At 44.3% G+C, this 14556-nt stretch overlaps 1 protein-coding gene across 1 annotated transcript; it reads right to left on the bottom strand.

Moving 5' to 3' along the window:
- Window positions 1-2237: 2237 nt before the first annotated feature.
- Window positions 2238-11154, bottom strand: LOC122377149 (ethanolamine-phosphate phospho-lyase-like; the record flags this gene model as incomplete). Its single annotated transcript, XM_043357106.1, has 8 exons — window positions 11129-11154; window positions 10966-11084; window positions 10410-10575; window positions 9960-10102; window positions 9054-9190; window positions 3694-3776; window positions 2792-2925; window positions 2238-2317 (listed from the first exon to the last, which is right to left on the bottom strand). Coding segments are annotated over exons 1-8 (888 nt in total), but the record flags the coding sequence as incomplete, so codon positions are not given.
- Between the last annotated feature and the right edge of the window lie 3402 nt (window positions 11155-14556).

Raw genomic sequence — 14556 nt, 5'->3', positions numbered from 1 at the left:
AGTGATAATTATTAAAAACATGCCTAAGCGCCGCAATATCTGTAGAGTTAGCGTGAAATGTATTCATTCTTCTTACATTAACCCTATTAGTGGCAGGGGGGGGTTGTTTTTTCCACCCCTCAGGTTTTCGGGAATATCCGAAACCGCTGAAGCTACGATGCTGAAATTTTCTGACTTTTCCTAAAACTAAATTGGGCACATTCCCTGAAAATTTCAAGTTCATAACTTAACCAGGGGCGGCTCCAGAGCACGGGAATTGGGGGGTCCTATTCGTGAAGCGAGTCATTTGGGCGAAGATCACGACGCTGCACCAGTTTTACGAACAGTGAATAAAAGGTATCATGTGATAACATATACAAAGTTATTGTGCATCCTCTTTTGACACGTTTTTGCATAATAGGCGGATCCAGGTGTCCAAAAAGGGGGGTTATTTTTACCTCCCAACATAGGTGCCCTGACACCGCCTATGCATGACCAATACAATTTTAGTCGTTCTTCATAAGAAAATTGTAACATAACAAGACCATTGCCACCCTTTTAGAAACAGTACCAACAAAACCCTTATTTACTATACTTTTTGTGTACCCCCAATCTCAATGATCTGTATCCGCCTATGATTTTTGAAAATGCATATTTTTAGGACCCATGTGAATTCCTGGTTCATCTCTATCGATCGGCAAAAGTTGCGTTAAGATTGGTTCAGAAACCTGCCGTGATAAACAGTCTAAAATGTATCTGCAATTTGCCGTTTTTACCCCCTCTACCCCCCCATATGACATTTTTTAATTTTATTTTTTTACAAATGTAGACTCGTTGAGCCAAATCGAATGCCGTTTGAATTTTGAAAATCGGCCGGTTAGATCTCGAATATCAAGGGGGGGTCGTAAACAGCCCCCCCTGCCACTAATATGGGGTAGCCAGGAGCCTGCCACTAATAGGGTTAAGTCTTGGACATGTGCTTAAAATAGCTGTTATATTCCTCACATCTGTGTGAAACAAGCCTTGATGAATTCACGGGAAAATAACAAATGAAACATCAAAAAGTATTTATGCGCCAAATATGCCTCCTCGTACCACCGGAGGTCGGTTGTCATGAATAATGCAACAACAAAGTTCGTCATTTTCCGTTTCAATTAGCACTGTTAATATACCACCACCAAACTAATGAATAAAACAATAAATAACCTCATATGCAATGGCAACATCAATTACCATCTACTCTAAATGCATTCACCATGAAATTCTCCAAACTTCTGGCCCACATTTCCCTAAATAACCAAACTAAACAATCAAACATTAAATAAAACAATGTGAAACCTGCCAGTGACGCCCAGACCCGCCGGCGTGCACAAGTTCACAGTCAGTTATATAACCTACTGCGAACGAAGGAGAGGTCAGGGGTACATGACTGAAGCTCTCACGAGCGTCCTGTCAATGGGACAGGGAGTGCCATATCGGAACGTATGATAGATGGGGGGGACGGGGAGCGTGGGGGAAGAGAGGGAGGGAGGGGAGGGGGAGGAGAAGAGAGGGGAGGATGGGAAGGGAGGAGAGAGGGAGAGGGAGGGAGAGAGGAGGAGAGAGAGAGAGAGAGGGAGAGAGAGAGAGAGAGAGAGAGAGAGAGAGAGCGAGAGAGAGAGAGAGAGAGAGAGAGAGAGAGAGAGAGAGAGATGTGGAGGAGACCGGACAGTGTATTGGAGGCAGTTTATTGGAGACAGTGTATGGAGTTCTATTGAACCCGTCTCCAACACAATACAATAGAGACAAAGAGAGGAACTAGCGAAGAGGACTGTAGGGAATGTATTGGGAAAGTGAGATATACTGAAGTGCGACGGGAGTGTTCCGTAAAGCTTGTATGAGGAGAGACGAAGAAGAAAGGGTATATGCAGGGACAGGGTCAGGGACATGAAATGGCGTCGGGCTCATGTGTCCTATCATAGATAACATGAATTATGTTATCACATAGGCGGCGGAACGGGGGCACCGTGTCCCCTTTGATTTTGGCATTTTAACATTAGCCCTATGGGCGTTGCATGGAAAGAATGGGACCAAAAGTCGGCAGTGCCCCCCCCTTAATTGGAGGTGTTCGCCGCCACTGTGTTATCATGTTACTCATGTTATCTATGGTCCTATCCATGGGTTACAGCCATTGGGAAAACACACTCCATTAGCCACTAAAACACAATAAACTACTAACAGGAAACAATTCATTATTTTCTCTTCGGAGAGGCACTCACCTGTTCCCATAGGCTGGGCTGGTTGATGGATTTTAGAAGATCCTTCCGCGTCAGAGCCGCCGCCATCGGGTAGCCGTTGCCTAGCAACGACAGTCAATACAGCTTGCATCACATCTCAGCCAAAGGTCGCAGCGCTCTCAGGAGTCGGAGTGCGCTATGGCAGCGCTGTTCGGATTCATCTATTCGTTCATCTAACATACAGTGCACTTACTAATTTCACACATGGCACCGAATACATTTTGTAATTGTAATTGGTGCATACCACACACATCAGTCGGGCCGGTATTTTTCACTTATTGTCGATGTGTGAATGCATGTAATCTGCATATTGACATTAAAAACATTCCACATGTTACGTGACGATTACAACTCATTACATAATTCCATCGATATACTTCAGCAATATTTCCCTCATAAATGAAGTTTCTCCCGCCGATGTGTGTGTCAATTCTTTTTTTTAAATTTCGGTAATATTTCCCTGATCAGAAGGCTTCCCATGCCATTTTTTCTCGGTTATTTGGGTAATATTTCCCCGTCAGTAGTGTTTATCTTACCGATAGGCTTTCCACAGCAGATGAAGTCGGGATCGCCGCTCTCCCCCTGGAAGCCCCAGAACGACTTTCCGTTCCGCCCCATCGCAGTGCACATCTCATCGGAAATCACCAGCGCGCCCAGACTGTGCATGTAGCTGCCGAATAGAGGTGGGCAAGGCGTCAATAGAGGTGGGCAAGGCGCCAATAGAGGTGAGAACAGACTCAAAAGAGGTGGAATAAGCGTCAATAGAGGTGAGATAGAGGTGGGAACGACGTCAATAGAGGGGAAAAGGCGTCAATAAGGGTGGGTGAGGCGTCAATAGAGGTGGGATAGAGGTAAGAACGGCGTCAATAGAGGTGGGCAGGGCGTCAATAGAGGTGAAAAGGAGTCAATACAGGTGGGAACAGACTCAATAGAGGTGAAATAAGCGTCAATACGGGTGGGCGAGGCGTCAACAGAGGTGGGCAAAGCGTCAATGGAGGTGGAAAAAGCGTCAAAAGGGGTGGACAAGGCGTCAATAGAGGTAGGGTAGAGGTGGGAACGGCGTCAATAGAGGTGGGAGCGGACCCAATAGAGGTGAGGAAATATTCATTAGAGGCGTGGACGGCGTTAACAGAGATGAGAAAGCGTCAATAGAGGTGGGAGCAGTGCCAATTGAAGTGGGAATGGCGTCAATAGAGTTGGGAATAAGGTAGGTATGACGTCAAAAAAGCTGGACGATAGAAGTAGGCACGGCATCAGCACGAACTAGAACAATAAGGATATACCTACAAACGTGCATAGCACACCATACGCGATCACTCGTGGGCCCTACACAACATTCCCATTAAGTCATTGCTGACCTGTTCATTGAGCAGTGGTATGAACATTAGCAAGGAATTTGATATCGTATCTAATGAAAACTCATTTTTAAAGTACTTACTCGTGTATTTTCCGCAGCCAACCGGGCGGCGGGATCACAATACCCGGCACGGTCATCACTGGCTCACTGAGGAAACAGGCGATCTGGAGAGCACAGCAGCAGCAGGTCAGGTCAGCGTCAGGTCATGATCAGGTCAGGTGAGCCAGGTCAGTCGTCAGGGTAAGGCCAGGTACAGGTCAGGCTGAGGGTTAGGTCAGGATCGAGGTCAGAGTCAGGTCAGGGGCGGAACAGTTTCCGTTTCATTCATTCCGTTTCATTCATCGTCAGTTCAGGTCAAGGTCGGGGTCAGAGCCAGGTGAGAGAATAGGCTCAGGTTAGGTCAGAGTCAGGTCAACCGCCAGGGTAAGGCAAGGGACAGAGTCAGGTCAGGGTCAGGTCAGGGTTAGTTCAGGGCCGGTTCAGGCTCGGTACAAAGTCAGGGCACGGTTAACAAATTCCAGCCAGCATGCACCACCATCGAAAAGATACCATAAGGTGTGGAGAAAGAGCAGCGATTAACGCAGAATATGAAACTAGGGAATGGCGAAGCAACGGTTGATGAAAAACACGACTCCTTCTAACTAGGTGAAAGGAGGTTTGCAGAAATAGCCTCTCAAGGAAAGTTACATACATGAGCTGTGTAGCGGCATAAACAAGTGAAATAAATAAAGCAACGTCGCGACCGAGGGGACAATGGGTCGAACTATCAATCTGGTAAGCAGGCTGTCATGAATCGCCTTGTCCTTTGCTATCATTACACTGAGAAAGTCTTCGTTGGCTACAGCTAGGCAAAGTAAACAAGCCAAGTAAGCGATTCACCAATCCAGTAAACAATGTAAGCAAGGCAAAAGCAGCCGACAGGCCCACGGTCGGAATGAACTGAAGCACGAAAACCTGGTACAGTTTGCAGTTAACACAGAACTACTGCTAGGTACCCGATCATTTAGTAGATCCCAGACAATGTGGACCCTGCACTGGAATGCAAAGTTCCGATGTGAGTGTTTTCGGAAAGGTAAACAAATCGTGAATGGTCTTAAGACCATTAACGATTCATGAACTCTGGGAAGCATCAGCTTACATAAGTATGTAAGCTGATGCTTCCCAGAGTTCATGAGTTGCATGAAAGAAATCTATTTTTGGGCACTCACTTTCAGCTCTTTGGATCAGGCAGCGCAGCATATTGACTCACAATTAATAAATGCAATTAGAAAAAGGCCATAGTTAGTGTTCATGGAAAAGTAAATAAGGTTATTCACAAAGAGGGTGCGCACAGAGTAACAAAGTGTCAGTTATTTTACCTTTAAGGGATAAATAAAAAATATATTGATTCAACTTAAGTGAAAAGAGCGAAGCTGCGCAACAACAATATATCATATCACATACCTTAACCAAAGGATGTAGGCCGACATGTGGCTATGCCCGCCAAGTTTTATGATAAAATTCTAGCATCCAAACAACCAGACCGCTTTCAACGAATCTGCTCATGTAGGTAATAGCCAACTTCTAAGACTTGCTATCTTATAGCGTATGACACTTTTCGCGAATAACTGGCAAGAAAGAAAGTAATGTGCAGCATTTCGGGGCGCTAAAAAGAGACAACATCTATGTACATATTTGCGCTACGTTGGAACATGTCGCAAAAGTAACTGCCCGAAAATGGTTGAAGACAAGACGCAGAGTGCGACTAAGGCAATATTCCAAGGTTATTTCTCTCAACAAAGGTACGGTTGCTCGATAGGATATGACTGGTGTGCAGTTGATAAAATCGGGATAAATAAAAGAATGAAAGAAATTTATGTGGTGCGCTTTTAAAATGATTAAGTTCCAAACTAAAATATAGCGTGAAAATCAACCAGTAACATATTGAGAAAAATATTTTATATCACGTCTCTAACATCGTTCTATGTGTATTATAGTGTTGCCAGTTTCAGGAAAGCCGTCCAATGTCTGCCCAACGTGCAAAATCCTGGCTCCTTTTTGTCCCAAATCTGTCTAAAGCATGACATTGTCCTAAAGCTGCCCGGAAATTGGACATAGAAAATAAAGAGTGGTGCTAATTTTAGAAGCTATAATTAAACGTCAATTTGTTTCAAATGCCCTTTTATGGTCCAAAATTGCTCATTATCATCACAGCTTAACAAATAAATGTCGGAGACGAATACTACATGAAAATGCTGGAGTGTTATAAATAATTCACCAACTTCGTCCAGACGATAGCTAGCTGGCTTTGTTCAAAACCTTATTCTGCTTGAGCATTGGACAAAATGGGAAATCCGAGTATCCGATTTCCAAACAGCACTATACCTTACTTTATCTCTCTCCGAGGTAGGCCTAGGTACTAACAAACAGATATACAACCGTATATATTTGTATCGAGTTTAGCCCTGTCGCCGGTACCTACATGATTGATTTGTTTTGCTGTTTTTTTTTTTCACACACGATCAGCATCCTTCTGACTTTCAGCTGCCCTTCAACAATAATAATATTGAAACAAATCATTTCACGTCACGTGTAGCCCTCCCACGTGACTTTTGTCGACATCCCGCGACACGTGACTGAATCAGTCACGTGGTATTGGTCACACGTGACAATAGCAGTCACGTGTTCCAAACGCGGAGCAATGCCTGCTGCCTTGTCATGGTTGATTCCACAAAGCCAGCCTTTGGGGGATGATTGGACGAGCAGAACAGAACAGTTTTCCTATACCTACCAATACTTTGAATGCGAAAGTCATTGAAAAAATACAGAGGCTCCAAAGCTGCGGAAGCCTCCGTATAAATGTCGGGAAAAGTGTATAGCTGAAAAAACGTATATTTCTAAAACAAATACGTGCTTGTTATGTGTTTACAAGAAGGTCACCACATGTTGTAATGAGGACCTTACGCATTCACCCGCAAATTGAGTAAAAGAATGCATAATGCTCAGCCATGGGGAGCTAACATTACTATTTTTATTTTTATTTAATCATGTTTTTCTTTTAACTGGAAATTTAAAGGGTAAAAATATCATTAAAACAACTAGACTTTAAGTACCAATCTAACCTTAAATATATCAATATACCTACGGCATCAATCTATCAAAAATCATTGTACTTTTATGCAACGTAGGTATCGAGCATTTAAACCCACATAAATATAAATAAAATCACCGAGCATGTTTCATAACCGGACTGCCAAATTTGAACCTTATAACTCATCCGGATAACCGATGCTGATCATTTGTCCCGGTATAGGATAATGCAGTATAATCAGCTGGTGTCCTAGACGACCTTTTATATAACGGAATACGTCTCAAGTGGTACGGGGACAAGAGAGCTCAATGGTCACATACGCCAGGGTACGCGGAGCCAGTCAGGTTATATAAGGCGGCTAATAATAGCATCATATAATGAATAGGAGGAAGTGTTTTCCACGAGAGTATGGTGCCGCTGTCGCACTTGTACAGCATAATAACTCTATTGCGCAGTTTGCAGTGGGAATATCAATCGCAAAAATCAATGACGCTCTCGTCGTGTTACCCTTTTGTTGATTCATCGGTAAAACATCAAGGTACGTGTTTCAATAATTCATATACAAACATTATACTCGTATAGCTATCAGCCGCTCCCCCAAAACAAGATGTTATATAACACGTGCGGTGTAAGATTTCAACGAAGCGTATCGGCTCAAAGGAAGGTCCCTTGATGCATCTTACATTAGCATTCAATGTCGATATGACCCGAGGTCACGACGACGCAGATACACAAAACCGGGAGCCAGACGAATATCAGAGCACAACACTGGCTGCAGAACATATTATAAAAAAACTATATTGGCTATCCAGGATCTGAGTCGATAAAAAGCGACGGAGAGCGGGGAGCGGACACATTTCAGACGACAAATGGGTTCACAAGCGAAATACAAAATATACAAAACACCAAGGCATATTTCCAAATTGTTGCTTGATTATTAATGCTCGTAGTTGTGTTAGGGTACAGCAAAACTATTGCTAATAAGAAATACTTCACGAGGCGAGAATAAAAGAAAAGGAAACAGACAATGGACGATGGTGTGTACAACGAAGGAGTGTTAAATGGACGATGGTAATGCAATGAAGGTAAACATGTACAAATACTTTTTGTTGGCACTCTCTTATTTCAAAAACCCCATTTCCAGGGAAGTCATCGAAAATGGCGCATTTTCAGTCTTTGCAGTCTGCTGTGCAAAGTACTATCGTTCAAAAGACATAAATATCGTACATAATAGTTTTATCTCTAACCACTGAGAATGGGCCAGATGCGCCACAATCGTCACTTCCCAGACGCCCCGAAACAGAAGTGTGGCTTATCTGACATTACGCAATTCCGTCACGGAAGGTGCAACGGCCCACAGTGCACGAGCACCCTACACAGACGTCGCCCTATGTTATTAAGGTCAACAAATGCACTGCGAAGGCATTTATTGACTCCCCCCTCCGTATTGAAACAAAGATACGGTCGCCAAACTGTGGATAGCTGAAGCACGTCCGATTTACCAAATTCAAGAAGTTCAAAGCAAAGCGTTCAAAGGAGCTACGAAACCCTACTAAACCACACAGTCGATTGGGTATGGTATTGCTCTTCGTTCATATGGTAACACCCAGCGTTACAATCGCACGGGATATAGTGAACTATTAAAATGATATTTAACTCAAAAGTCAAAATTATTATCACACACCATTGTCTGCAGAGAAGGCACATTCAAAACTAATCCGAAAAGGACAATCCTAATTTAAGTTGGTCGACTGTTCATCCTTCAACATTGCATAAATGCAAAATGATGCCAATCTTCTTTCGCATTGTCGCGTCACATTGGAGGGACACAGGTTACACCTATTTGCTACCAAGTCGTCTTTCTGCAACGGAAAATCTCCGCGTCTTCTGACTCACACCAAGTTGTACCAATTTTAAAGAATTGGGGGACTAAAATCAAAGCCAATGTCAACCATAGCCATCAATATCGTTTCAAACTCACATCACTTATCCCGCTAAAAATATTTACATCAGTCATTTCTCACTATCCTCTTTCCATTTTGTCCCTAACCAACGACTTTCCTACGTTTCAATCTCCCCCTTCCCCTCTTCCTCCCACTCCCTAGTATCTCTCTCTCTCCCCTCTCTCTCTCCCTCTCTCTCTCACTCTCTCTCTCCCTCTCCCTCTCCCTCTCCTCTCTCACTCTCTCACTCTCTCTCTCTCTCTCTCTCTCTCTCTCTCTCTCTCTCTCTCTCTCTCTCTCTCTCCCTCCCTCCCTCTCTAGTCTCTCTCTCCCTCCCTCCCTCCCTCCCTCCCTCTCTCTCTCTCTCTCTCTCTCTCTCTCTCTCTCTCTCTCTCTCTCTCTCTCTCTCTCTCTCTCTCTCTTCTCACCTTCCGTCCCCGCGCCATGGCAGCCTCTATGACCCGCTTGGCGTCCTGAAAGTACAGTTCAGCTGCGTCCTTCTTCCCGGCGTGAGGTCCTCGGTACATGTCCGGCATGGGGATGATGTGAACCCACGCTTTAGGCGCTGTAAAGACACAGGGAGAGCGGGAGATGTGAACCACGCTTTAAGGGCGGTGGAGACGCTTAACGAATAACGAGAGATGTGACCCACGCTTTAGGCGCTGTGGAGACACATAACGAGAGATGTGAACCCACACTTTAGGCGGTGATATAAAATACGGTCGGGATAGTGTGAACCCACGCTTTAGGTGCTGAAACAGAAGGAGGAAAACATGTGAACCCACGCTTTATGAGCTGTGGAGTCAGTATGAGCGAGAAATGTGATCACACGCTTTAGGCGCCGTTGAGACAGAGTGAGTATGAACCACGCTTTGGGCATCATAGGGACACAGAGATCGACAGATATGGACCAACACTTTAGGCGCTGTGCACGAACATACGAAGTAGTACACAAAAATGCCGACAAAGCATTCACCAGAACACATTTCAAATGGGGAACAAAATCCACCAGAATACACTAATGCGCAGCAGTGCTACCAAATTCCTTCCTCACTCACTGAGTTGTTTACGTCTGCTTTCTTACACGTAGGTGCTCTCGATAAACTCCTCTTAACTCCCTCTATTTTCACTGTCTTGTTTCCGTTGGATTTCCCTGCGCGATATCGATAAACTCCTTCTACACTCACTGAGATGTTTCTGTTTGATTTCCCTCAGGAAAAACTCTATTAACTCCTCCTAACTCCCTCTGCACTCACTGAGTTGTTTTCGTTTGATTTCCCGGAGCGAGAGCTCAATAAACTCCATAAACTCCTCTCAACTCCCCCTGCACTCACTAAGCTGTTTCCGTTTGATTTCCCGGGGCGAGATCTCGATGACCGTGCTGAGACAGCCGTGAAAGCAGTTATCCACCACCACTACATCGTGACAGCCCGTGTAGCCGCGGGCGATCTGCAGCGACAGGTCGATAGCCTCCGACCTGGGGGCACACAAATGGCTGGTTAGCCTCTAACCAGGGTATACAAATGGCTGGTCATTTACATTAGCCTCTGACCTGGAGGGAGCATGGCTGTCAATAGCCTCGGATTGGGGACACACAAATGGCTGGTCAATAGCCTATAGCATTGAAACACGAGTGGTTTGTCAAAGTAACCTGTGACAATGACAGAGCAATGATTTCTGACAATCCCGAAAGCAAAATAGAGAAAATCACCCCACAAAAGCAAACCAAGGGCACCAGTAAATGTGAATAGTTTTTACACGGTATGATATTTAACACAACTCACCCCGTTGAAGTGAAGAGCGCCGCGTCAAACCGCGGCCCACTGAGCGCCAGCAGCTGTTTGGGGTAGCTGGCCAGGTCAGAGGTCAGCGAGAGGTCACAGAAGGTCGTGAACAGAGCGCCGATGTGACTCCTGGAGGCCTCCACCACGGCAGGGTGACAGTGACCCACTGGGAAACGCAGAGACAGGAAGAGAGTCAGATGGGAAATCGACGGGTTGTTCAAATTGTGAGGTTGTCACTCAATAAGAATGCGATAATGCGAAAAATAAACATGATAAGATGCAGTTCATGCTTGCAAACAGATGGTTAATTACTTATGTAAGCTTGCATTTATCCTTGTACCTATTTCAGACTGTTTATATTTATTTTTATTATTTCAAACATCCTACCAAAATAAAGGCCATGAACATTGCAAGGTACTGTCCTTGTTGCCTGTAAGAATAATAAATTCTTACCCCAATCATAATTCTACATTAGCATCAAATTTGCGTCCCTCGGCACGCCAAAGCGCCCTCTGAGCATTCAAATCCCGCGCGATAATTCCCCCGGTCAGCTCACCTCCGGAAATGCTCCCGGCGCAGTCGATGTACTCTCTTCCTTTGTCATCGTACATGTACTGGAAGCGGGCGCTGGACAGTCGCAGCGGCGCCTTGTCGTAGTGCAGCAGACACGTGCTTCTGCGGATCAACGAGAGATGGCGTTAGTGACGTTTACCGGTCACCGAGAGGGAACGCTAGTGAGATACATTGGACAGACGCGGCGGCGCCTTGTAGTAGTGCAGCAGACACGTGCTTCTGGAGGTCAACAAAAGATGGCGTTAAAGAGCTACTTTGGACAGACGCAGCGGCGCCTTGACGTAGTGGAGCAAACACGTGCTTCTGAGGGTCACCAAGAGAGGACGCTAGTGAATACACTGGTCACCGAGAGAGGGCGCCAGTGAGTTGCATAGGTCACCGAGAGAGGACGCTAGTGAGTTTCACTGATCACCGATAGAGGGCACTAGAAAGCTACACCAGTCACCGAGAAAGGATGCCAGTGAGTTGCATGGGTCACCGAGAAAGGACGCTAGTGAGCTCCCCTGGTCATCGAGAGAGGGCGCTAGTGAGCCATATTGGTCACCGACAGATGGCGCCAGTGAGTTACACCGGTCACCGAGAGAGGGCGCTAGTGTGGTGGACTTGTTATTTCGCCAGCCATCAATATGTAGGGGAAGCGGGGGGAACACCGCCACTGTGGGAAACACCGCCACCCCATCTGGGCCCGATTTCACCAAGTGAATATATTCTTGGTGTACTTTGGAAAAGTACACCGACAAAGTACGACGATAATACTATTCTGTTTCACCACAGGAATATATCCACTACGCCCGCTGCCGCTTTACGTACTTTGAGAGCCACCGGCGCGCATGCATACATCTTGTCGGGGACATGCAGTCACTATATTTTTCCGTATTTAAAGTCGACGGGCTTAAATGCTTAGATAGGCAATATCATGAAAAAAATTCTAGCTACGCTAATAAGAATTAAATTTGATCATACAAGAGGAAGTACCTAAACAAATATTGCTAATAATGCTCTTGATTTTTGCTTGGAGCATGACATTCCAAAGCCAAAAATGTAAACAATCGGCAGCAAGCCGCGCAGCACAGTTCAAGTTACTGGCGTGTGTGGGTTTTATTCATATTGGATTTTGAATTTATATTAATTTTTCATCCAAGTTAATTCTCATTAAATATTGCTTTAATATTTGTTCACATCTTCTACGCAATTCTGGAGTGGTTCAGAGCAAATATAAATAAAGCTGAACAAGAAATGGTATTACCTGAGGCACCTATCTAACTACCGATCACTGATGATAGCAAGGAGCACGGCAGACTAGCCGACAAGTTATCTGAAATATTACTTGAATCAAGTTTTAAATAATCGAAGGGGCTAGCGACGACTTCAAATATGGAGAATATTTTGGAATCATTCGGCAGACTGAACCTGAACGGAAGCGGGAAGCCGGTGATAAATTGAATCATTTGGCCACAACACAAGATAAATATGGACATTGGACAGCATATGGGTACTGCAAAGAAATAGTAAAAGTGGTCGATGAAAACGAATGTAATGAAGCGTTGTGACTTGTGATGCAACATGCTGGGCAAGTCAATCAAGGCGTTGCTGGACTGGACTTCAGTTCTTCCTCTCACCCTCGCCAGCTATTTACTTCCTCTTCGGTAAAACGCTCTATAAAGAGCACGGTGTAATAATCACGGTGAGAAAGATTTGACACGCTTTTGGCCTTTTGTGTTATCAAAATACAATGTGAACTGTCGTTTTTTTTTAAGTGGAAAACTCAATGTAATCGGGAATGCGAATGAAAAAGGAATTCCCTGTTGTGTTTCTGCATGATGGGGTGATTTTAATCGCAGTGATGCCACGATGAGATAAGCCTTATAAAAATAGCTGTTCTGGGGTTTAATTTCAATATGAGCCCTGACACACGATACCTTATATATCCAGCAAGAAATAACCAGTATGACCTCTAAAACTTTTTGCGTAGCCAGTGGCATGTTTTTATCATACGTTGCATCGACGAAGTTACTAAATTTGTAACAATATCATACAAAAAAATTGATGTATGCCAAGCTGTTTCTCAAAGTATGCCACAAAAAGTAGCATACTTTCAATGCCAGCAAACTCGGCAAACAGCTGTTGAAAAAGCAGATCGGCGTACCAGAGGTACCTCAAATGTAACAGTATGCCAAAAAACGACGGACTTATGCAGTCATATGCGTGGTTCACACCGGATCCGTAATGACCGTTACGTGCCGTAATGAATACGTCGGCGATTAAATAATATCTTGAAAGTGGAGGGCACAATGCAACGCGCATGCGTAGTTCGATTTTTTGGCGACGTAACGCCGTATTCGTTACGGATTCGGTGTGCACCGGGAATTGCCATGTTGAGCGCCGTCCTTCGAATCAAGTGCGCCAAAACTATTTTGCTTATACATAAACAATCGAAAAATGGGCTAAAGCTAAGAGCTGTTTCTTAATATCGGTGCGTCAGAATTTTAATTGGTTTTGCTCTCTTCTTTTTGAATTTATTCCTATCACTTTTGCATAGTGGTTTATAATTGTATGGAGGCATATCATTGTTAATTAACTACAATTGTGGGCATGATACTATACAGAGAATCTTTTATCCTTTTTTGGCATAAACAAGAAAACATGCCTATGCTGGTCAACGCTGAAGTTCATTTTCTACACTCGTGAATCGCTGCTATCCATGGGCAAGATCAACGTACGCATCGTACAGTTTGCTCCATTGGCTTGCGAAGAGGCGGTGCAGTGTCCGTCCAAGCATCAAGTCTAGCAGGGGCAATATGGGCAGCGAAGTTGACTCAGAACTGCATAAAAGACGTGGCACGAGAATCTATGTACCTATTGGAATTTAATTTGTGGACTTTGAACTTGACCTGTAGGCTGTAACATACCTACATGATTAGGGTTAGGCTAGGCCTACGAAGGAAATGTTATCTTTAAAGGAAAAGGGCCACCTTCGTGAAATATGAAGATATCGTTGTTTTTCATTTTGACATTATTATTTTTCATTTTCTTTTTAAAACTGGTGCCAGAAGTGCACAATTCGCTAAAAAGTATGTAAAACTATTTAACATATTGGTACTATGTTGATACTCTCTACGGCACCTACTGTATGATGGCATAGCGATGACGTCACACTCAAGCCAATCAGCGTTCAGAAGACAGACTCGTCGGATTGTGTCAGATAAGCTGATTGGTTAAAGCTGAGCTGGTTGGAGCTGATTGGTAAAAAACCAAAGCCTCGCCGCGGGTGGCTGTATTGTCGGATAAGAACGCATTCCTGGGATAAGGACGCATTCCTGGCGTATTTTCTTTTAAAATTGCCGATAACTACGAATGGAGGCCGAAATCGGCCGTAAGGAGGTAGACAGATACGTTTTCGGACACGGGCTACAAGATGGCTATCTCAGTTTCAATCCCCATGTTAAAGGTGGCCCTTTTCCTTTAAATAAACGAGTGAAATGTAATTACGGAACATGAATTTTATGTACGTCACTCAAGAGATACAAAGTAGGTTGTGACATACTGAAGGCATACCTACATGAAATACCTAATG

The sequence above is a fragment of the Amphibalanus amphitrite genome, unplaced genomic scaffold, assembly GCF_019059575.1.
Source record: "Amphibalanus amphitrite isolate SeventyFive unplaced genomic scaffold, NRLGWU_Aamphi_draft 002556F_arrow, whole genome shotgun sequence".
Taxonomy (NCBI): domain Eukaryota; kingdom Metazoa; phylum Arthropoda; class Thecostraca; order Balanomorpha; family Balanidae; genus Amphibalanus; species Amphibalanus amphitrite.
Note: the sequence above shows the minus strand (reverse complement) of the source record. Positions and strands in the feature narration are given on the sequence as shown.